The 22,997-nt window shown below is 40.5% G+C and overlaps 1 protein-coding gene across 5 annotated transcripts in view; it reads left to right on the top strand.

Annotated features, from left to right (window-relative positions):
- Positions 1-22,997, top strand: part of NFATC2 (nuclear factor of activated T cells 2) — a 168,811-nt gene that overhangs the window by 28,891 nt on the left and 116,923 nt on the right. For 3 of the 5 annotated variants that reach the window (XM_088153537.1, XM_025163772.2, XM_088153536.1), the window contains exons 2-3: positions 6,078-7,110; positions 8,741-8,909. In XM_088153537.1, coding sequence (XP_088009663.1) covers positions 6,078-7,110; positions 8,741-8,909 — 1,202 coding nt within the window. The remainder of the gene's footprint in view (positions 1-6,077; positions 7,111-8,740; positions 8,910-22,997) is intronic. The other 2 variants (XM_088153539.1, XM_088153538.1) reach the window with 2 other exon arrangements.

The following is a 22,997-nucleotide window of genomic DNA, read 5'->3' as shown; positions in this document are numbered from 1 at the left end:
TACAGCTCCCAGTGCATGTTTATATTAAGCTCTAGAGCAAAATTAAATGATATGGTAGACTCGTATTTCAGAATTCACTGCCCTCTCTGTAGTTTTTCCTAGTCCCCTGTTTTTGTGATTGTTCTTAATAACTTCTAAAGCCATTTCCTCACTAATGGTCTCACTCATGCCCTGCTCACCTCCAGATTGGATTACTGTAATGTGCTCTACATGGGGCTGCCCTTGAAGAGCATCCAGAAACTTCAACTGGTGCAGAGTACAGCTGCGCACACAGTTATATGCGCCCCCAGGGCTGTGCATGTTATACCTCTGTTCTGCGAGCTGCACTGGCTGCCGGTTTGTTTCCTGGTGCAATTCAAGGTGCTGGTTTTGACCTGGCATGGGACCAGGTTATTTGAGCGACTGCCTCTTCCCAGTTACATCAGGTTGAGCAGGAGGGGTATGTTGCAGTTCCCATCTACTAAAGAGCTCTATCTGGGGGAACCCAGACAGCGTGCCTTTTCTGCTGTGGCCCCCGCCCTCTGGAACATTATTCCTCCTGAGGTGAGGTTGGCCTCATCCCTGCCTGCCTTCTGGAAGACCCTTAAAACTTGGTTTTTCCATCAACCTTGGGGATCCCACGGTGAGCCTGCAAGATGGTTATAGGATGTCAAATGACTGTTGTTCTCCTGCATTCTTGGGTCTTTATGCTTTTTATTTAGGCTCGCTTGTTTTATGGTTTTAATTGTTAATATGTTTGTATGCCTACCAGTCATGCTTCATGAGATGGACAGCTATATAAATCAAATAAATAAATGAACGAATAAAGTCATCCCACCATTGCTGTGCCGGTATATCAGTAATGAAGACTAGTTGAGTGATGCTATAAGATGATAGAAATCATACTGAAGAAATGGCCTGAGACCTGAAAGAGACCACAGTGGGGAGGAAAGGGGGTAGAAAAAAGGTTTAGCTTCCTCTCTGTGTCTAAAATGCCTCCAATTCATAGCAGTTCATCACAACTTAACTTAGTTGTTTTGTTAAGTTAGTCTGATCCTAAATGAATGTGGAAATAGAAGCTCTCTCTACATGGGCACATATTTAGGATAATTGTTGTGCATCATAACCATGCCATCCTTTTGTGTTAGTAATTAGTCATAAATGGCCTCTTGTTTAGCTTTTACTCTATAAACCAAGGGGAAAAAATTGGCTATTCTAATTTAGTTCATACTAGTAATTCTGCAATTGAATCTAGAATATCGCTTGATGTTTCGAGTTAATTAGAAATGTAAATTGAAGATTTGAAAGAAAGGTAGCGTTTTAATGCTCGTTTTAATGAATAATTCACACGTAAGATGGCTGGCAGGAATATGGTCTCTTCGTTGACCTTCTAAATCAGCTTTCCCTGACCTGGTACCCTCCAGATAATTTGGGACTTGCTGGAAATTGTTTTGCATTCTATTTATACTGGGTGATTAAAAAAAAAAAATTAATGTCAGAAATTAGATAACAGTAGTTAATGAGTCTCAAAATGTGATTGATTTGAAACAGTCTGTGATTCAGTTTTCTAACAGAGCCCTACAGCATATCAACAGAATTTACTCTCACATCCAGCATTGCATGTATTTCTTGGTCCTGAGATAAATGGGTAGTTTTCCTATTTATTACTGGACATGCCAGAGAAGAAGAAGAAATATTAATAATAATAATAATAATAACAACAACAACAACAACAACAACAACAACAATAATAATTTATTGTATGCCACCTGACTTTCAATGACCCTAGGTGGCTTATAACAGTCAAAGAAATTACAATAAAATCAACAAAACATAAAAGGTAAAGGTAAAAGAGGGCATGGTGTCTTGCTCTCCCTTGCCAAAGGCCTGGGTGAAGAACCAGGTTTTCACAGCTCTTCTAAACAACAGTAGAGTGGGGACATCTGGATCTCAGGGGGAACCTCATCCCAGAGGGCAGGCACTGCTACAGAGAAGTTGCATACATCCAAGGGTGCACTTAACTATTCTGCAATGCTTTAAATCTGGAAATAAAGAGATCTCCATGCTTCTTTGTAGCATAAGTAAAACAACATTTCTCTTGTTTCAGAAACAAAAAGGGCTGTAAAAATAAACTATCAATGGCAAATATACCATAGACGAATACATGTGGATTCCAAAAAGCACATAAACCTTTTATGAACACAGTTTACAGTAAAGATGATCAATTGCTGTTAAATTAGGGAATACTAATGCTGAAGAGACTAGTAGAAAAGTACAACATGCTGGGTAGGTAGATCAGTGAGACCTAATGGTATATATCTTAATATAGCTATCATGTTAAGTCATGCTTTGTTTTAACCACAGTTCATTGAATAGACCACAGTGGCTGGGATCATAGGACAATCTAAGGCCTGAAAAAGCAACCTTATATCTTAGTGTGATGGATGAAGTCAGCCAGTGCCCCTTAATTTGGTTCTATCTATATTCCAGAGAGCTAGGATGGAAAACCTGTAGATCTCCTAGGAGCTCCAGCCCTCGTGGCCAGTGATGAAAAATGCTTAGAGGTTTAGGTAATCAACATCCTTGCTATAATTTGAAAGTAGTATTTCATAATGTCTTGAGAAGGTCATAATGACATTTCATCAGCTTTCTGATACCACATTAGACTCTTTTACTGCTGTCATATGAAGAATATAATTGGAAACATATCTAAGATCTAGGTTTTGGGTGAGATTTTAAGAGTTCCATGGATGCCATATATTATCAGTGACTGGTTAAATAAATTCTCCCACTGCTGTCCAATGGAACAAAACCAAGCATTGTTTAAATTTATATATGGAACTGTGCAAAGTGTGAGTTTTATTGATATATACCCATTCTCTTTTTTGACTGCTATATAACTGCCAAGGGTTTTGTTCAGCTGAGTATTTCAAATATTTAAAGGCATATGTTGCCATAATTTTTAAAAGAGTACATTTTGCATGAAAAATAGTTTTCCTAGATTTTTCATTTTTCAGTAGTAAGTACTACATATGTTCCTTTGGTTTGTGCAAGATGAAGCCATGGTTTTTATAGATTCTCTGTTTTAAAAATCTTCAGTTCTAATAAAAATATTTTTAAAGACGCAACAGAAAAACAACAGACAATATAGGTGATATAATTTTATGTTACAAAAGGGCCATCTTTGAAGGGGCATTCTGATCATAGAATGTGCTTTTTAAATGGGCAAAAACCAAATTAGCCATATTGGTCTGCAAAAAAAAAAAAAAAATCAGTATCCATAGTAGAACAGTAATTAAGTTGAAAAATCCTTAGGGATTGAGGCAGCTGTAAAGTTTAACAAAGAAAACAAAGGAGTTACTAAATTACAGTGTTTTATTCTTGTGTTCTTTTGAATAATACTCCTTTATTAGGGAATACTCTTAAAAATAGTAACTACATTGAAAGAAAAGTCTTGATGTAAACCTATTTGAGATTTTTATTCATTTTATTTATTAATTAGCTTTATATACTGTCTTTCCTTTGGGAGTTCAAGGTGGCATCTCCCTCCTCTTAATTTTTTCACCACAACTACAACCTTGTAGGGTAGGTTGGGCTAAGAGCAAGTAGATGAATTTCAGTACCTTGGTAAAATGATTACTGAAAATGGATGGAGAAATTTTAAGGTGTGCAAATACTAGTAGAAGGGTAGTGTGTGGACTATTACAATAAATTAATGCTTGTCAGAAGAAGCAAAAATGACTGTGTATAAGAGTGTGTGTCTGCTCACTTTCTTATATGGAAGTAAGAGCTTAGAATGTCAGGAGAAGCATAGTAAACTGAATGTAGTGGGAACTTAAGTGTACATGGTAAAACGAGACAAGGTCAAGAATGAATGAGTGCTGAATGACTCTGAACTGGACCAAAAAGAGATTGACTGAAAAAGACAGGTAAGAAATGTAAAGAACAAGGCACTATTTATGGATATGGGGGAAGCAAGGATGATTGGCAAGAATAGAAAGATGCGGAGAGGAACGGTGACTGGTGTTAGGGGTAAACTAGATTTAGCTGCTCCCTTATTCCTTTTCTGCAGTCTGCCAAACATTGCTTAATCTAAAAGGGAATACTGTACTGTGATGGGTATATATGTATGCAATTACATTATTAAATAAGTAATATTAAGGATATAGTTAGTAAAGACTGGCAAGTAGCTAAGGGAATGCCTTTCATGTTATGATCTGTCCAGTTGTTAAGATTGGAAGGACAAGCCTCCTGAAGATATCCTTGGTGGCTTGGCTCTTCTATATGACATTCAGTGATGGATCCTTTCCATGTGATGGAAAGTACTACCTTGAGAGTTGAGTTTGGCCCTACTTGTTTGGCATTTAGAAATCATGTACATGTAGCAATTGTTGTAAACACCTTAAACTAAATGTGTCTTTGCTCAGGAACAAGGGGCAGCTTTGGAGGGCAGCTATGTGTTCCCAGGAAAAGCTGCTCTTAAGGTGTTTCCAACAGGCGCCACCTTTGTGACCATGAAAACTCTGAATCACACCTCTCCCTTCAGTCAGTTGGGATGCACAGCTAATATCCACTAGTTGTAGAATGCTCTACCTGAGCCTGCGCAAAATTTATGTTTCCCTCACTACCAAGTTTTCATAGCTATATAGATCTATATTAAAAAGAAAGTGTTCTGTGACAACAGGTTATCCAGGCAGGGTTGCATCTCTCCCTCTTTCTCTCTCTCTCTCTGTGAAATGCATATACAGTATAATACTATAAAAGGTGAAGTCTCCTTTTAAGTTAAATTTGGCTGATTATGATTACATAGACACAACCATGCAGTCCTCTTGGAAGTAGCACAGAAGTGCTTTGACATTTCTTCCTCTGGGTTGTTTTTCCAACTTCCCACCTACAGACCTTGGGATTTTGTGAAATTCTCCTATCCAACTACCAACTAGGGCTGATCTGCTTAGTCTTGAGTTCAGACAAGGTCAACCAGGTAGTTCTGCCAGTTGCTGAGACCTATGTATATAACATGCATATTTTATAACGAATATACGTATAATGTATATTAGATTACAATCTAATATATTTGGATTTGGTCATCCATAATACATGAATCAAGGATAATTAAGGGAAAGGAATTATCTTCTTGGCAACAGGGAAAATAGTTATCCTTCAGTCCAGATTGAGTGTTGGTCTACTGTTTATAGTGTTGGCCTACTGATTGTCTAATGCAGTTCAACAACCAGAATGCTAGAAATGCTTGAAAATTATGAAGTAAGCATGTATGTTTGTCCATAGGTGTATCATTTTCTTTCTTTTAGAAATTAAGTAGTAGGGACATTTCAACCTTGGGATGTATCCAAATTGGCTTCTAACATTCTTGGAGGATTGCAACTAGGATCTGATCGTGCCCAGGTAGACAAAGATCAGATGAGATGAGCCAGAGATAGAAAACATGATCACCGATGGGCTGGAGATTGAACACTGGCACCCAAACGACCAGTGGTGAGTGGCATACCAAGAGTGGGGTGGTAGAAGCAGGCTGTCCTGGGTGCAGGCAGTAAGGGGTGCATTGTCTGAGAAGTCTATCTGGAGGGTCAGCAGTGAGTGTGGAGTTGGGCCGCTGCTGCCAGTGCGCCAGTCAGCTACTTGGCAGTCGGTGGCATGATGCAGTGACAAAGGTAGAGCAGGGTAGGCTGACAGTGGTGTGGTTGGGCCAGCCATAATCCTGCAGCTGCTGCTCAACTGCTGATCCACACCAAGTGTCAAGTACACTAGGTACGCCGCTGCCAGTAGTCATAGCAAAAACATAATCAGAAGGCAGCTGATGATGAAATGCTGGATTGGGTGGATGAAATATTTTGAAGGCAGCGCAATAATTTGAGTGCAGTGGTGGTAGAGTTCTTTTCATTCTCCTTCTTTTACTCAGAGAGTGCCCAGTGGGTTTCCACTCTGAGATGGCTGACCTACTGCCTTATGCATGCAATTGATGTCTGTGTATAATGCAACCTTTGCCTAAAGCACTATTGCTAATGCCTTCTTGTTAACCCAGGATTACTCAGCTTCTGCAGTGGTATGTCTAGTCTTAAAAGCGACCCTTCTTTTTCCAGAAGAACCGACTCCTTCACATAAAATCATCAGCCCACCCACTGGAGTTACTTACCCTCATGATGATGTCTCGGATTATGGCCTCAAGCCATACCCCTTCGCTTTGTCTAGCCTTTCGGCAGATCACATGGGCAGATATGGACAGCCAGATAGCATAGGGTCAAAATGCTACTTGGACCCTGTCAAGGCTGCAGGTCCCCCTACTTTGAGCCCTAGGATTGAGATAACACCATCTTATGAACTGATTCACTCGGGGGGCCCCTTCAGCAGCAGAGACACAGATCTATTGGTAGAGCATCAGTCCAGCTCAGCTACTGCTAGCCCAAGGTTTACCCTGCCAGTCCCTGGCTTTGAGAGCTACCGAGAACCGCTGTGCCTGAGCCCTCCTAGCAGTGGCTCCTCTGCAAGCTTCATTTCAGAGACAAATTTCTCTCCTTATACTTCACCATGCGTTTCACCAAATAATGGCCCTAGTGATGACCTTTGTCCACAGTTTCAAAACACCCATGCTCATTATTCCCCTAGAACCTCGCCAATAATGTCCCCACAAGCAACTGTCGTGGAGGATACCTGCTTGGGGCCACGTTCACCATCACCACGTCCCAACTCAAGGTCGTCATCGCCAGGTGCAAAACGGAGGTACTCTTGCACTGAGCTCTACGGGAGTCAGCACCCGAACACTTCTCCACGGCAGTCGAGGACCCCTTCTCCACAGGCCTCTCCCCACGTCTCCTTGAGAGAAGACGGAGCAACAGTCACTTACACCCAGTTGTCCACCTCCTCTAGTCTCATGGATGCAATGAACAATCTCACCACTGATCCTTCCTGTGGAGTTCCCACAAAAATATGGAGGACCACCCCAGATCCTTCGCCGATGGCTTCCCACAAAGCCAGTATGCCATGTCATGTGCTTCAACCCATTGAATACATTGGGTCCTGTGAGCAGGACAACCGAAGGAACCCACCACCAGATTCAATCCTTTTAGTGCCACCATCTTGGCCAAAGCAGCTGATGCCTGCGATACCCATCTGCAGGTAAGTAGCACGTCTTGCATTTTGACAAATATTTATAGAATTTGGCCCTTATTCCAGGTATGTATATCTGTGAGATAGATTGTGTATGATGCAGGAGGGTTTTTTTAGACTGCTTCTTAACTCTCCTCTTCCTCTTCTTCTCCTGAGCTGCCCCAGATGTTCTTCTGCCTGAGACAACAGCAAATGCATGTTCCCCCAGCAAATCAAGGCGCTTAATATGGGAGGGGAGCAAAATCAATACAGTGTAGAAATCAGCAAAATCTGTTCCTCCTTCTTGGCAAGGAAACAACTAACCATTTTCTACCTTCCATTACATTCAAAATATGAGAAACCTGAGATCGCACACCGTGGTGGTGGTGGTGGTGGTGGTGGTGGTGGTGGTGATTATGCGTGTCCTTTGTGCCTTGATCAATTGAGCTTTACATGATAGACAGAAGTAAATGGATGCATGTAAAGAACAGCCTATTTGTACCCTGTTCCTAAACTTGGAAATAAACCAACAAATGACTCCAACCTGATATGGAAAATATTGAAGTGGGGTACTAACAGGAAACAATAGGTAAGAGTGACAAATCAATCAGTTTTTATTTTTTGAGCCTGATTTTTTTGGGGGGAGGGAGGAATGGCCATAGGTGGTAGGAGAATTTGTGAAATGAGCCACAATGGCTTTCTTTAGCCATGCCTTTGCAAGTGCTCATTCTTCATGACGCTTTTTCGAAATACAGGGCATGAAGTCAGTATGCTTTTCATGATATTAGTGAGGCCATTTCGACTCTAGAGTTGTATAGTGTCTTTACAGCATCACTTAGCCATTGCTGAAATAATAAAAGTCTGCCTACCTTACCAGCCTGCCTTCACACAATGATGATTGGATGGCTACTGAAGATGCTATACATTGTTAGTGTGGAAATAACCTAAAAGCATATCAAAATCCATCATAAAATACAGATAGTCCCCAGTTTAAGAATGAGTTCCATTCCCAAGATCTGTCCTTAAGCTGAATTTGTACGTAAGCTGGAACAGTATTATTGTATAATACTGTATAAGTAGTATTGTGTAATTAATTCCATCCATTGTGTATTTAACTCAATTCATTGTGTATTTAACTTGAATTTTGCTACAATAGGCTCTGTTCTTAACTATGGGTCGTCTGTAACCGGGGCGTCCTTAACCCGGGGACTACTGTACATAAAACCCACAGCCAAGGTAATTCCATTCATCAAAATAATCAGGACAGCCACCACACCAACTTCATCATGCTCCTGGGTCCTTCGGGGCCTTGTGAATAGGCAGCAGGGCTGGGGTCAATCTGATTGTTCATTGTCATTGATCCTCCTTGAATTAATTGCCACTGGTCCTTATTTTATTTAAAGGCATCCCAGTTAGTGATCATTGGTAAATTTTGAGGCAAAGAATTCATCCCATTTATGTGAGTTAAGTGAAAAAGCATTTTTATTTGTTCTCTCTCTCTTGCCAGTCAGTGGTTGACCCAAATCTTTTGTATTTTGAAAAAGAAAGAAAATGATTTCCAGTTGTTAGGATAATTGTTGGGCATCCTGTCCTTGTCATGTGCATGCTGAGCTAAGCTGCTTTTCTTTCATAACTTAGATCCAAACTTTCTTCTCCCCAGCATTCCTGTACAGTCTCTTCCGCCGCTTGAGTGGCCCCTTTCCAGCCATTCAGGCTCTTACGAATTACAGATTGAGGTGCAACCCAAACCCCACCATCGCGCTCATTACGAGACAGAAGGGAGTCGGGGGGCAGTCAAAGCCCCAACAGGGGGACACCCTGTGGTTCAGGTACGTTGCATTTTGTGTGGGGTATTGTATAGTGTGGTGTGGTATTTGGACCCATAGCAGGCAAGGATGCTTGGATCCAGTGTGGGCACATTCTCCCTACCAATCTCTAGCTACTCGCTAAAGAAGCCATGCCTTTTTCTGGCTCAAGTAGGCTCAAGAACCTACGTGTTTGTTTGAGTCAGGAGGCGATGTGGTGGCACCCTACTTCTGCCTCTTTAACCTCTCCTTAACTCTAAGGCATATTTTCCTGAGCCTGTGGGCCTCCAGCATGAGAGGCCAGATATAAGCCCAGCTTCCTCAAGGATCACCTGACAGGTAGAGAGAGGATGCCATGCCAGTTCCAAAACATCCTTGATCACTTGGCATCTGAATGGCTATTTTAGGACTTCCATATCTCTTGATAATCTAACATAGCTCTATCACAGTGTTTTGCAAACTTGGCAACTTTAAGGCGTATGGACTTCAACTCCCAGAATTCCTCAGCCAGCATTCTGAGAGTTGAAGTCCACACATCTTAAAGTTGCCAAGTTTGAAAAATCCTGTTCTATCAGGTCTGGAAAAGCAGTGCACTATTGCTGCAAAACAAGAGTTGGCAACTCACAGCCTGCCTGCAGATCCTCTTTTCTGCTGTCCTCTCATGCTGAAGAGATTGAATTGTACTTTTGCCCCTTTGGAAACCAAAGACACATGCTTCTACTGGTAAATAGTTCTCTTCTGGCTGCTTATGCAGCTGAAATGCTCAGTTCCAAAAGATGCCATCTTATATACAGATAAATAAAGCTTTTGTTTTCATGTAATAAGCACATTTTGTATTAGGGAGGGAAGAATTAAAGGGGACATTTCCCAAGGCTGCAGAAAAGAACAGGCTGTAAAAGCATCAGCTGAATCAACCTTGTTGCCTTAAAATTAATCAATAAGGCTAAAGAGATACCTCCTGACTTCCTAAGTTGTCCCTTGTGTTCATATTTGAATCATTTTGAAATTTAGTAGAAAGCTTTGCAAAAAATTAATTTTGGCTGTCGTATAATTGGGTATGGGATAAATTTGGAAGAATTCCCTTTTCCGGTTTTTAGATGGTTTGCATCAGCTGTAAATGTTCTGCTGGAGAAATGTGGACTGGAGCACCTTGGTGCCTTTTTGTAGGGTGGGTACTCTAAATCAAGTAGACAGCTAGGTGGTTATTGGCTGCACTGCCTCTTCCTTCTGCAATATCTTTGTTATGAGACGCCAGTACAAGATCTTTTCATTTGCAAGCTTGGAAGTGTGATAAGGGAAAGGAGGAGGTCAGTTGAAGCCCATCACAGTTGGCACTTGGTTTAATGAGGCGTTTGATGGTGTGTTGTAAAGTTTATGTTGTTGTAAAGAGAAAGCGACACAGGCTAATTGGGTTCATGAATTCGTAAGAGAAAGGTGAATGAGTTGGAGCAGGTTTTGTTAAGTTTTTTGCAAGTTAGACTAAGGTCACAGATACCATGGGGCATTTTTAAAGCAAGAATAGTAAAGCTGTTTCCCTCCCCATTTATTAAATTTGTATCCATTGTTTCCAACAAAAGGAGCACATGAGGCTGCTGTCCATGATACAGCATAATTGTAAAAACAAAACTCTAATTAAACCTTGAAAATGGGCAAATAAAATCACCATTAAATATAATTCAATCAAAAACAAATAAACCAAACCCACCAATTACAATTTGTGTCAATAGACAAGCCCAATTATATGCCCCAAAGTGTGTCTGGATAAACATGTCCCTAGAGAGGACTTAAACTTTGGTCTCTGATCAGCCTAGTCAGTATGAACAGTAGAAAATGAGGGGATGATGGAGTTTGTAGTCAGATGACAGCTGGAAGTTCACAGATGATTCCACCCTGTTTTAAAATATTCTGTTGCCTTTATTACAGTTGTGTAAATGAAGGCCAACCTTGCTGGATAAATCACGTTTAGCTCTAAGTGGTGGATGGAATTAAAATTTGAGGTCTCCGCAGTAAATAATGTGTTATGTCTGGGGTCCAAAGCAGAAACATGACTGCGCTGTTTTCTCCAAGACCTTTTTTTTCAGGCCCTTCAGGTGAAGAGGCAAACTGAAGGGATCTTAAAGATCATCTAGTCTCACCCCTTGCCCAATGCATGAATCCTTTACTACAAGCAAGAATTTCTTCCTTCTTTTTTGATGGAGGAGTACCTGTCTCATGCATTCTGGTACTATAACACTGCACGAGCTGAAGCAACACTGATATTCTAGCTTGGCTTTGATGCCAGCCCTAATCAGATATGCTAAAAAGTATCCAAGGAAGAGAAGATGGGTAGATAAGCTCTTTGTGGTCTAGTAAGAAAGTCTTAATTGGAAGGAAGATGCTCTTTTCTGCTGCTGGCTTGACAAAATGATTAAGAGTGTGGTGTGTGGGCTGGTATGCCTCCATGTACCCTTTAGATATGTGGCTAAGTACCCATTGCTTGGGTTTGAACCACAAACCAAATCAGACCAAAATGGGGTTCAGAGAATAGTGGGATCCCAGCCATTAACTCTGTGTAAACCAGGCCTTCCTATTAAGCCATAATACAGTGCACAGATAGAGGCTGGGTTTCTGCAACATCTCAATTCTAAAACTGGGTTAACTTGGTTTTAGGGTTTTGTTAACATGGTTTTAGGGGTTAGCTTGCTGTATGAACCCAACCACCGTCTCTACATTTAAGTCTATACCGTTCCCCAGACACTTCCTTAACTTTAAAGAAGAAAAAGGAAGAGGCTGCGGAGAAGTGATAAGGAGATCATAGATGTTCTAAATATAAGGTCCCTGCCTTATATATTCCTCTGCTTCATGTGCTCTTGCTCTGAATTTTCCCAGACAGCTCCCCCTTTCTAAGTTGCTTTTAGAGTGCTTAGGATGGGGAAGGATGGAGTACTTTGGATTAGGAAATATCCTGTCCTTCACCCCTACAAATCTCTTTTTTTTTTTAAAAAAAAAGGGGGGACATGGGTTGTGGCTCAACAACATGGATTTATACATAGTGACTTGCCTTAAAAGTGATCTGTACTGTGACATTGATCACCCAACTGTGAGTGAGAAAGTTGTCTTTGAAGAAGGCAGCTCTCTTTTCCTATGGATTCTCTACAGAGCTTTCTTCTTGGTCTGTAGGCTGATGGATGGTTGAGCTACTAGATTCAGTTGGCACTATCCAGGTCCCATGTGGATAGATAATACAGTACTCTTATTGTCCCATGTCTTCCCACCCAAGTTGTGGAAGTAGAAAGTGGATCATTTGCTCTCTGCATGGAATCCAGGGATGCTGGTTTGTGTAGGAGTAAGGCTGTGACACATCTATAACAGAATTCTCAACATCCTTTTTAAGCTACAGTTTTCATGTTTCTTTGGAGGAAACTATCAGAATGGTGTATAGAGTACAATCCAGTTTTCCTTGAGCTCTCAGACAGATATACGGATGGTACATTGTGTCATACCCCTGTGTATGAGGTTTTACATGACTTCCACCCCCCTCTTTGGAGGAGGGGATTTCTCTATTTTTACACAGTATGGTCAATGTAACTTTGGAGGAAAGTGCAATAGTTAAAGTTGTATATAAATTTGGCTTACTCTATTGATACGCCAGAGCATTATTTCTCCTGTAGTAACTGATGCCCAATCAAGCTAAGGATTTTTTTGCTGTAAATCTACATGAGTGGTGTTCAGTCCATCTGTGCAACTTGTGCCTTGTCAAAAGAAGACACAGCCATCTTCCATAGCCAATAGTTACTTTTAATTTTTTCCCTGTATGGACTTATTCACAGATGATCCTTTGTATGCTTCAAAAGCAGGTGGCTTTATCAGCATCCATGATTACATCTGAAATCTATGCTGGACTTTGGGGTGATAGTTTGCACAGTTTGAAACTTGTTTTGTCAAGTGAGCTCAGACGTATTTTCTCATTGATTCTTTGAACTGCTACCTGCAATTGCTTTATATGTGTGTAACTTTGGGCCTCCAGTTGTGCTGGCTTTCCAGGAAATAGTTGCTGGAGTACTGAAAGACATGATAAGTCTGTTCTTGTTTACTTAAGTCTTTCAGGTATCTGAGGTCACCTATTGCTATTGCCACTATTCAGAACTGTAATACCAAAATTCGGAGTTGCAATATGGTTATAGAAATCATGTGATAACAATGCTCGGTGCCAGCTTGGTTTATACATCATGCTAAGCTGTGATTTCTTTAGCCATGGTTTGCTAAATATGCAGTCAGCCAGTTTCACACATCATGCAAAGCCATAAACTATGGTTTTCAGACTACTTGTGTGTGGTTTTTACACAACCACATATGCAATAAGTGACCCCAGCTGTGTTGGGTACATTTGCTTATTATACCAAACTATATTTTCCTTAGCTGAGCAGTTTGTATAAACATGCACCATGACTTGAGATTGTGGCAAGATAGAGGATCTTAGCCACAATATGAAATCATTATTTGTTTCAGATATTCCTTAGACTTGGAATCACATATTGTTTGAAATCAGACAGGATAATTAACTAATGGTGAACTCTCCCTTCTAGCCCAGATGTAGATAAAGGTGGCAAGTAAGAGACATTAGCTGTTTCTGTAGCCTGTTCTTTTTTACCCTCTATGCTTGGGTATGTAGTTGGTTATAAGAGCAAAAGTTTTAGGGGAGGAATTAAGTTTCTCCTACCGTGACTCTGCTTACAAACCGAAAATCTGGAAATGATGGTCAGGAAACCACCACAAAACCAGGCTAGGGAGTAGAGGAATTGCAAAGTACTATTGGGAGCAGTTCATTGGTCATCTGAGCATGTATCTTGAGTAAGCTTTCATATCCATAGTAAATGTAGCATGGCATTGTGTAAAAATATGTTTACTGGCTGGAATGTATTCTGAAGATTGGTCTTTAGAAACAAGCAGGCAGTGAGAAAGACAACTTTATGGCTTATAACAAAGAGTACAAAGGATCCTTGGCTTTGGGACTATGCTCAGAGAAGAAAATAACAAAAGGAGCAAACAGTCCAGAAAAATGAAAGGAGATTTCAGGAATTGGATGGGCAAGGTAGTACCCAAAAGATAAATAACGTCTTGATAGGTTAGAGAAATGGGCTAAGAATAAAATTAATGAAGACAAAGTTACTCATTTAAGAAGCATATCTAATGTACATTATAGAATTGGGAATATCAGCCTTGGCAATAGGTCTTGAATCAGAAGCATGATGTGGCTGCAAAAAAGGCAAATGCAGTTTTAGGCTGCATCAATGAATATATAAATTCTAAATCATGAGAAATATTTTTTCTCCATTCTGTGTTGGTTAGACCTCCCCGCCCCCCAGGATTTGTAGCCATTTCTGGGGCCACTTTTTAAGGAAGGAGTCAGAGAAATTGAAATAGAGAATAGAATAGAGGGCCGTGAAGATGATCAGCACAATAAGAATAAAAATCACCCCTATGAAGAGAGATTGAAAAAAAATGTTTAACTTTGAGGAGGGAAGACTAAGTGGGGATTCAGGTAGTCCTAACTTAACAGCCATTCATTTAGTGACCATCTGAAGTTACAACAGCGCTAAACAAAGGAACTTACAACCATTGCAGCACCCCTGCAGTCATGTGATTGTGATCCGGGTGCTTGGCAACCAGCTTGCACTTACGATGAGGTTGCAGCATCCTGGGGTCACGTGATCACCATTTGTGACTTTCCCAGCCAGCTTTTGGCAAGGAAAATCAGTGGGGGAACTGCATGATTTGCTTAACAACCGTGTGATCTGCTTAATGACCACTGCAAAAAAGGTCGTAAAATTGGGCACAATTCACTTAACAATGAATTTTCCAGTCCCTATTGTGGTCATTAAGGGAAGACTACCTGTATATGATAGTACTGTTCAGGTATCTGAAAGGATTTCAGGTAGAGAAGAAAGGCAAAGCCTGTTCTTATCATTCTAGAATGCATGGGGTGGAATAAGGGTCTTAAGTTAAGAAGACAAGATTAGAAAAAACCCTTCCCAACAGTAAGTGTGCTTTGAAAAAGGAACATGTTACCCAGAGAGCTGATGGATCACTTTTGCTTGATGTGTCCAGGTTCTATAATTTGAATTCCTGCACTGAACAGGGGTTCAACTTCATGGACTAAATGACCCTTTTCAACTCAATGTTTAAGTTTCTTGCTATTTGGTTGATTTTTTTTTTTTAAATCTGGGTGGCTGAGTAATACAGTATAATACATACTACAAGAGCACTACAGAGATGTAGCAATCAATTTGTAAAACCAATGCAAAATCAGGAAATGTGCTCACATTGCATTCTCAGGAGTTCACCATTCAGGATTGGGCCATTTGTGGTACTGAGATTCTGCACTGGTCAGGTTGTTTTCACCAGCCAAGCGGTGAAATTTGGCCGTCAGTTGCAAGTTCTGCTTCTTGTTTAATTAATGGAGGAACCATGTTTTTTTTTTTTTAAGTTTATGTTCCCTTTCTAATCATCCAAGTCACTGTTCTTGCTCCAAGAAATCTCTTAAACCTCTGCTACTTTTTCTGCAACACGTTGAACTCTTGAGCTGAGGTAGCACAGTGACCAAAAATGTAAGATGGAACTCCAAATGAATGGATTAAAAAAAAAGTCTGTTTGGGCTTCTAAGTCCTAAACAGAATCAGATCTATTAATACATTCTAATTCAGCAATTTGATGTGGTGTGTGTTGAAGTACATGCCCCCATACTAACATTATTCAAGAAAGAGTTTTAAGAAGAGGACAGCCGCTACATTGAGTGAGGAGTTGAAAAACAACTACTCCTTTTAAAAAAAATATCTCGTTCTCTGTGTGCATGAAAAGAATGTTGTACTCCATTGGATCTGACATCCTCCAAAGCTTTATCTTGTGGTTTTGCTAACTGATGCCACTTCCTCTTCATTGCATGCTTGGTCTCAGGAGTTGGCACTCTCCATTGAGGGGTGTGCATTTGTAGGGTGCTTCTAGAACACCAGAACAATTGTCTGTCTGTTCAAATGAAGAGCTTCTGGCAGGACGAGAGGCATTCAGCGAGGACATGGGCTGTTGTGTGCTTAACGTCTTGTTCAAGGGCTGAGGCTAGCAATAACTGCCTCTGTTTGGGGACAAAGGCTGGTGTTGACATGAAAATTTGTTCCCTCCAGGTTGGCACAGATGCTCAGTTCAGAGAGGATGTGACAAACATATCCTTGCCTCTTGATAAAGATGAATCTAACCATCTGTAGTTAAAAAAAGAATGCAAGAGGACATGCATAGGGACTCAAACTCTTCTAAATCCAGAAAGATGGAGATAAATAAATGATTATTCCTTGCTGATAACTGTATTCAGCTTGTGTATGTGGCACTTGTTTTCCCATCATTGAATAGATGGTACTAGGCTTTGAGCAGTCAGACTGAGATCTGGATTCAGGTTCAGAGAAAAGAAAGACCATAATTAATGTGATTCATGCAATTCATGTACTTTTGTGAGGAGACAGCACAATCCTGTGTGTGTGTGTGTGTGTGTGTGTGTGTGTATTAAAAAGTGAATCCCCTTCAGCTCAGTTGATAAGTGGTTGTAGGATTGTAACCTAAGGGCAGTAAATGTATATATGACTTAGGGAGTTTTTCACACATTTTATTACTCACGATTGCTAAAAATAGAACTAACTTATTCAGAGCTGAAGCTTCAAGAAATGAGAAGTAATCAGTTTTCTCTATCATGTCCTGCTTGTCACTTTTCTTTGGGTATCTGACTAATCATATCTGAGAGTTGTTTAACATCTATAGATAAAATGTGGTTTAACACTTAAACATTAACTATTATTACCTTTACTGTAATAGAGACACTATGGATGAAAGTTCAAAGCTTCCACTCATTTAAACCTCATTAAACTGACAGTACATAAGATGTAATTTCATATTAGTCGCACTATATCTAACAATCCACCAGCAAGTGTTTTTATAGTAGAAGTACAGCTTTTGGCATTTTTTAAAAAAAGTTTTGGAGGAAAACAGCCACAATGGATGGAATTGAAGAGAATGAAATGAAATGAAGAGATCGCCACAAGTTCTTAGCCACAATTATTTTTCTGCAATTATTTTAAGACATTTCAAATACTACTTTTACTTAAATTATTTTTTAAAAAAATTCTATAGTGGCCCTCTTCAAGATAACCACCAGACTTCTACATCATGCACTCACCCTGCAGAATTAGTAGAATTTTACCAAAAGAATGGCTGAGGAGAGTTTATATTACCTTTTACTTGTAACACTCTTGGCTTTCTTCATTATTTTGGTTTTTCTTTGCCATGAAAAAGCCACATAGCACAGAAGGTAAACAGGTGCACACTACCTTTGACTGGAATTTTGGAGAACACTTTGTGTGGGAGTATTCCGTGGTTTGTAGGGAAGACTTGCAGTTTGCAGCCACAAAAATTATATCGTGACGTGGATGTGTAAAGCATTAACAGGGAGCTGTTTAAGCAGCAACATTAAGTTGCTGGGAGAACAAAGAGGCTCAGCTTGTTGGTGCAAAACAGATACCTTGGGAAAGACTTTCCTTAGATGAGATGCCCCACTTAAAGAGTGTTGAGCAGATGCAGGTTTTCCTTTGATAAAAGAGGGATTTTGAGGAAATGATTTCAGAAAGTAGATGGGAAAGGATGTGGAGGTAGCCATTGCCCTCCACTATTTTACACTTCAGCCCTGTAGAGGACACCCTGTGGAAAGGGGTTTGGGAGCCATCCATGATAACCAAAGGTCACAAAAGTGCCTATTCCTGTAATAAATGAAGAAGGGGTCCATCAATTTTGGGGTCCCAAGAGTCTAGGGTTTTTCCTTTCAATTTGGCTTGGCGTTAGCCAGGGGATTTCCTTCAGAAGCCGTGAGAAGTGATCTGTGATTCAGACAAAAATCCCCTTTCTCTGCCACCTGGGGTTAAGATGCCTGTTTATCATTAAGGTCTTGGTAGGTGGCAGCAACTAGCTGGCTTTGGCTGATTCCCACAAAAGCTAAACAGAGTTGGATTGTATTAGTAGTGGATGGGAGTCTACTTGGAAATCCAAGGACTGTAGGCTAGACTTGGAAATTGAAAAAACAAAAATGGAAGAAATTATGGCAAATCAATGTATTACTGTCAAGAGAGCTACCTGGATGTGTTCATGTAGTCCAACTTGAAGGAATATTTATTTTGCTTATCATTACAAATGTATATTTTATTTATTTATCAAACTTATCCCCGCCCATCTCCCCCCAGTGGGGGACTCTGGGCGGCTTACAACAGATTAAAACAATAAATAAATATATAGTTAAAATTTATAAGAAAACACATTTACACAGAATAAAGGAAGAGGAAAAATCCAGGAGGCCGATGGAAGCAACACCAAGCCTCTAGGGGGCTAGCCCATATCTGATGACCTCCCTCCCCACCCCAGGCCAGATGGCAGAGCCAGGTCTTCAAGTCCTTCTGAAAGGCCGGGAGTGAGGGGGTCTGTCTCACCTCTAGGGGCAAGATGTTCCAAAGGGCGGGGGCTACCTCTTGAACAAGGATCACCAAACTCTGTTCAGTAGACCATTGAGCAGTCTCACCAGGTGGTTCCCATACTGAGGGTGCCCATATATTGGAGGGCAAAAAAGCACTAGGGTGCCATCCATCCAGCCACCAATTTATCTTCTAAGAATGCTTTGGGGGTCTTGGTGGAGCCCAGAGGCATTGCCAGGAATATTAGTTAAGTTTAGGCTGGTGCTTTGCTTCTGAGCATGCTAGCTTCCCACCAACTTTTTAATTAAAATAATCTTTTTTTAAAAAGATGGGGTATGGAGCTTGCCAGGTATCAAAGAAGATACTAGTAGGTATACTGCCTCCTCCACCCCCACCCTGTGTCATGTTAATTACCTAGGATCTAAAATGTGTTAGTCACCCAGGATCTAAAATTATGCTGGTAAAGGGACAGAATACAGAAGAAAGTTTTTCTGGAAAAAACACAGGCAGGGGAAAAGTTAAGGTGATGTTTATGTACATGCCTACATGCAAAAGATACAGCTTCTCTCTTGAAAACCATCCTCTTCCAAAATGGCTTTTCCTTAACAGTTGCTGGGATAAGGTATCTCCATGTGTGCACATGTCCATGTATCTTTCTGTCTGTCTGTCTGTCTACCTACCTTCATTCTATGCAGATAGACCCTTGGCCAACTGGAGCCATAGCACCTGCAAAATGCTGGCTTGTTAACATGAAGCCAACATTTTTTGCAGACTGTTTTCATACCGCTTGCATGGACCTCCCTGGTCTGGTGCAGAGCAAAGTATATTGGTATTTGTGTATTAAAAGAACAAAAGGAAGGAAGTGGTAAGAATTAGAAAAGGCATGCTTTCTCTCTCTCTCTGTCTGTCTTTTTTCTCTTGCTTTCTCTCTCTTTTTGGAAATAGATCACACCGAATTTTGTCCTTTTTTGCTTGGCACTAGTAACATCTTTTCTCTGGGTAGACTGTATTCAGATGTAATTCCCATTGGTTTGAGGAATTTGTCTTCTGATTTTGGAGGGATAGCGTGGTTAGCACAAGGCACAGAAGAATGCTTAGAGAACTTCACTTGCCCTTTTGACTTTTCTCTCCTTTAAGAAATCAGATGGTGGCTGATTGGTTTCAGGTCAGAATTGCTACCATATTAATGACAGCTTTTGTCCTGAGGAAGATTCATGCAGGCCAACGAGAGACTGTCTCTGTGACTTTAGACTCCACAATTGTCTATTTCCTTCCCTTCCCCCTGCTCAAAAATCCAAATTCCTTAAAAAGACAGAATAAATTAAGAATGCAGAATGCATTATGTAGAAATGTCTTTGTATTTGCGTGTGTTTGTGTGCACTGACAGCTGTGGTCCCCTAGTATAAGTTATACAGTTACAATATTTTATGTTCAGAAATTACAGTTTCTATGATACATTACGCTGCTTTACTGCAGAAGAATATTCTCCTGTGCTGGTTTATGGCTTTATACCTGGAGAATCAAGACAATTAAGGTATGTCAGGTCTGCTGTAGGAATCACTGTAGAGCAATAACAGATAATGTGTTAGGGCTTGGATGTGAAAAACACAAATCCTTTCTCTATACACTAGCACATTCAAAAACAGCAACAGGACACAACACACCGGACATCACAGTAGTTGAACAAAAGTTTTACTGATAGATGTGTCAATACCAAGTGGTACTAGAGTAAGCTGTAATGAAACTTGAAAATACTGTGAAATATCAGGGCTGAAATACAGAGGTTATGGAATAAAGTGGCAGAACTTTTCCTCATAATTATTGGAGCATTAGGAGTTATAACAATGGAATTGTCAAAAGAGTTGACAAATTTAGAATTATTTGCCCTCACAACATTCAGTTTGCAAAAAAGCAGCTTTGCCTGGAACCATGTATACAGGGTATATCAAAAGTTAGGTCCCATAGGAATGTTCTTAAGTACAGTAACATTTTCTCTAAAAAAAAAAAAAAAAAATTAATAAAGCACATTGCAATTGGCCTACAGGGTGATGCGTCAAACAAGTAAAGAAGTGTGCAGAAGAAAATGGCAACCAATTCAAACATTTAATATAATTTATATAATAAATTGTCAGTGAGGGCTGACTATCTATGGGGCCTGATTTTTGGTACACCCTGTATATTACAGTGATAGTTGGACAATTCTTAGACTTTGGGGTAAAGCCTGAATTAACTCTAAATGTGCTTATTATTATTATTGTTATTAGCCAGTGGCAGTTGTGAGCTGAAATTCTTAGGCATTTTTTGACACCAGAGGGGAAAACTCTCTTTCAAGGGTGTTCTTATCTTCTTGTGCACAGCAGGAAAAGGAAAAGGTTGGAGGAAGTTAGTTTTCACTTGGTTTGTATTTGCCTTTAATTAAGTGCAGGCAGCAGGGACTCTGTTTTCCTATTTTTTTTAACTAAAGGTTGATGAATGCGTTTCTGAATCACCACACTGTTTCGAAAGAGCTGATGACACACATACATACTCTTATTCGAACTGATGCTAAAATTGCTTCCCGTAAGATTATAAAAGGCTCCACCAGGAATTAATTTAGAACTGATGATCTCCCTCACAAAATAACCACCTATAATCAAATAATTTTGCCTGCCAGTGTGTGCTCATGGGATTTCCAATAGACTGCCCGTGGACCCCTTTGTTGGTGTCCTTAGATTCCCTCCCCTATTTGAAAAATAGATATTTTTAATTTAAAAAACACACACACACAATGGAAGCTGGCCTACTTTAAATCAAAGTGCCAGATCCCGCCCTTCTATTCCAATTTCCAAGAATAAAGGTAACCCATCACCTTTCTTAGGAAATAAAAACAGAGCTATGAGTTCTCAGTTGAAAAACTCCATACGGTTGCTAAACCTCAGGCTTTTCAGTAGCCCTAACAAAAATGTTTGAAAGTGTGCTCTCCTGTTCAGAGAAATAGGCCAAAGTGATCTGGAGGGATTGGGAGAGGATTAAAAGGATGGAAGACAGCTCAGTGCAGGTAGCCCTTGACTTACAACCATTCGTTTAATGACCATTCAAAGTTACGACAGTGCTGAAAAAAGTGACTTACAACTGGTCCTCGCACTTATGACTGTTGCAGCATCCCCCCAGTCACATGATCAAAATTTGGGTGCTTGGCAACCGGCATGTATTTACAACGGTCACGGTGTCATGGGGTCACATGATTGCCATTTGCAACCTTCCCAAGGGGCTTCCAACAAGCAAAGTCAATGGGGGAAGCCAGGTTCGCTTAACGACTGCATGATTCACCTAATGACCACGGTGATTCGCTTAATGACCACAGCAAAAAGGTTGTAAAATCAGGCACAACTCAACGACTGCATTGCTTAGTGATGGAAGTTCCAGTCCTAATTGTGGTCGTAAGTCAAGGACTACCTCTAGTATGTCTTTTGGTAAATAGGTGGGCTTGGCAATTAATGGCTCTATCCATCATGACTGCTGTTTTTGTGGAATCATAGAATCCTCGAGTTGGCCAGATTCCAACCCAAAATAGGCATGATGGCTGTTACAGCACTGTGATTGAAGCCCTGCCCCTTTGTATGTGTGTGCAAGATGTCATTACATACAAAATGGGTAAGGCTTCAATATTGCAACTGTTATCTTGCCTGGTTAGATGGCCCCCTGAGGATGCCAACTGGGGCCCACTACCTGTCATGGTAATTAGTTCCCTCACTGAATGCTTTTACTATTAAGAATTTTTTTTCTAACATTCAGTCAGAATGTCCTTCCTGCAACTTAAAGTCATAATTCTGTCCTTCTTAAGGTGTGGTACAGTACTCATGGTAGGGTCTGATCGAGGCAGAATAGAGTGGAATGATTACTTCCTGTGATTTGGAAATTATGCTTCTGTTGATACAGCCTGAAACTGCATTTCCCTTTTTTGTAGCTACATCACACTGCTAGCTCATATTCAGTCTCCCTCCCTCCCTCCCTCCCTCCCTCCCTCCCTCCCTCCCTCCCTTCCTTCCTTCCTTCCTTCCTTCCTTCCTTCCTTCCTTCCTTCCTTCCTTCCTTCCTTCCTTCCTTCTCAAGAGATTTAAATGGCCATTCAGCTTTCATACCACGCCCGCTACCTTAATTAGCATGTCTTGGGGTATATTGTGAAATAATTTGCTAAAGTCAGTGCTACATCCTTGCACAGGATGCAATCTTGAGTTTCTTTGTCACCCCCTCCTCTCTTTCAGGGCTAAGCTGATGTAGCCTGATTTATGTAACCATAAATTGCATTCCTTCCTCAAGGTTATCTCATTATTCCCTACAGTATCCAAGTCTAACACTTCAGGAAAATACCAGATTGGGAAAGGCAAGAACAGATTGTGTGGTGCTAGATTAACCAATGATCTTATTATATACAGTAATTCTGTTCTGTTCTGTAGCTTCTTAATAATAGGCAGAAGGACCTAATCCAGTCCCTGGAATCTTCAGATGGGGCTGAGAATGACTTTTGCCTGAACTTTGGTGATCAGTACAGACCATACTGAGTTAGTTGGAACCATAATGTGAACCATTGGCTTGGTTTGAGCATCACAGTTAGCCATAATGTGGTTGCTGGCTTTTGACATGAATCTAGTCATTG

This window comes from Python bivittatus, unplaced genomic scaffold (genome assembly GCF_059951505.1).
Source record: "Python bivittatus isolate LINGU-HERP-01145 unplaced genomic scaffold, Pbiv_v1 ctg000700_np1212, whole genome shotgun sequence".
NCBI classification, from domain to species: domain Eukaryota; kingdom Metazoa; phylum Chordata; class Lepidosauria; order Squamata; family Pythonidae; genus Python; species Python bivittatus.
This window is presented reverse-complemented; position numbering and strand designations above follow the sequence as displayed.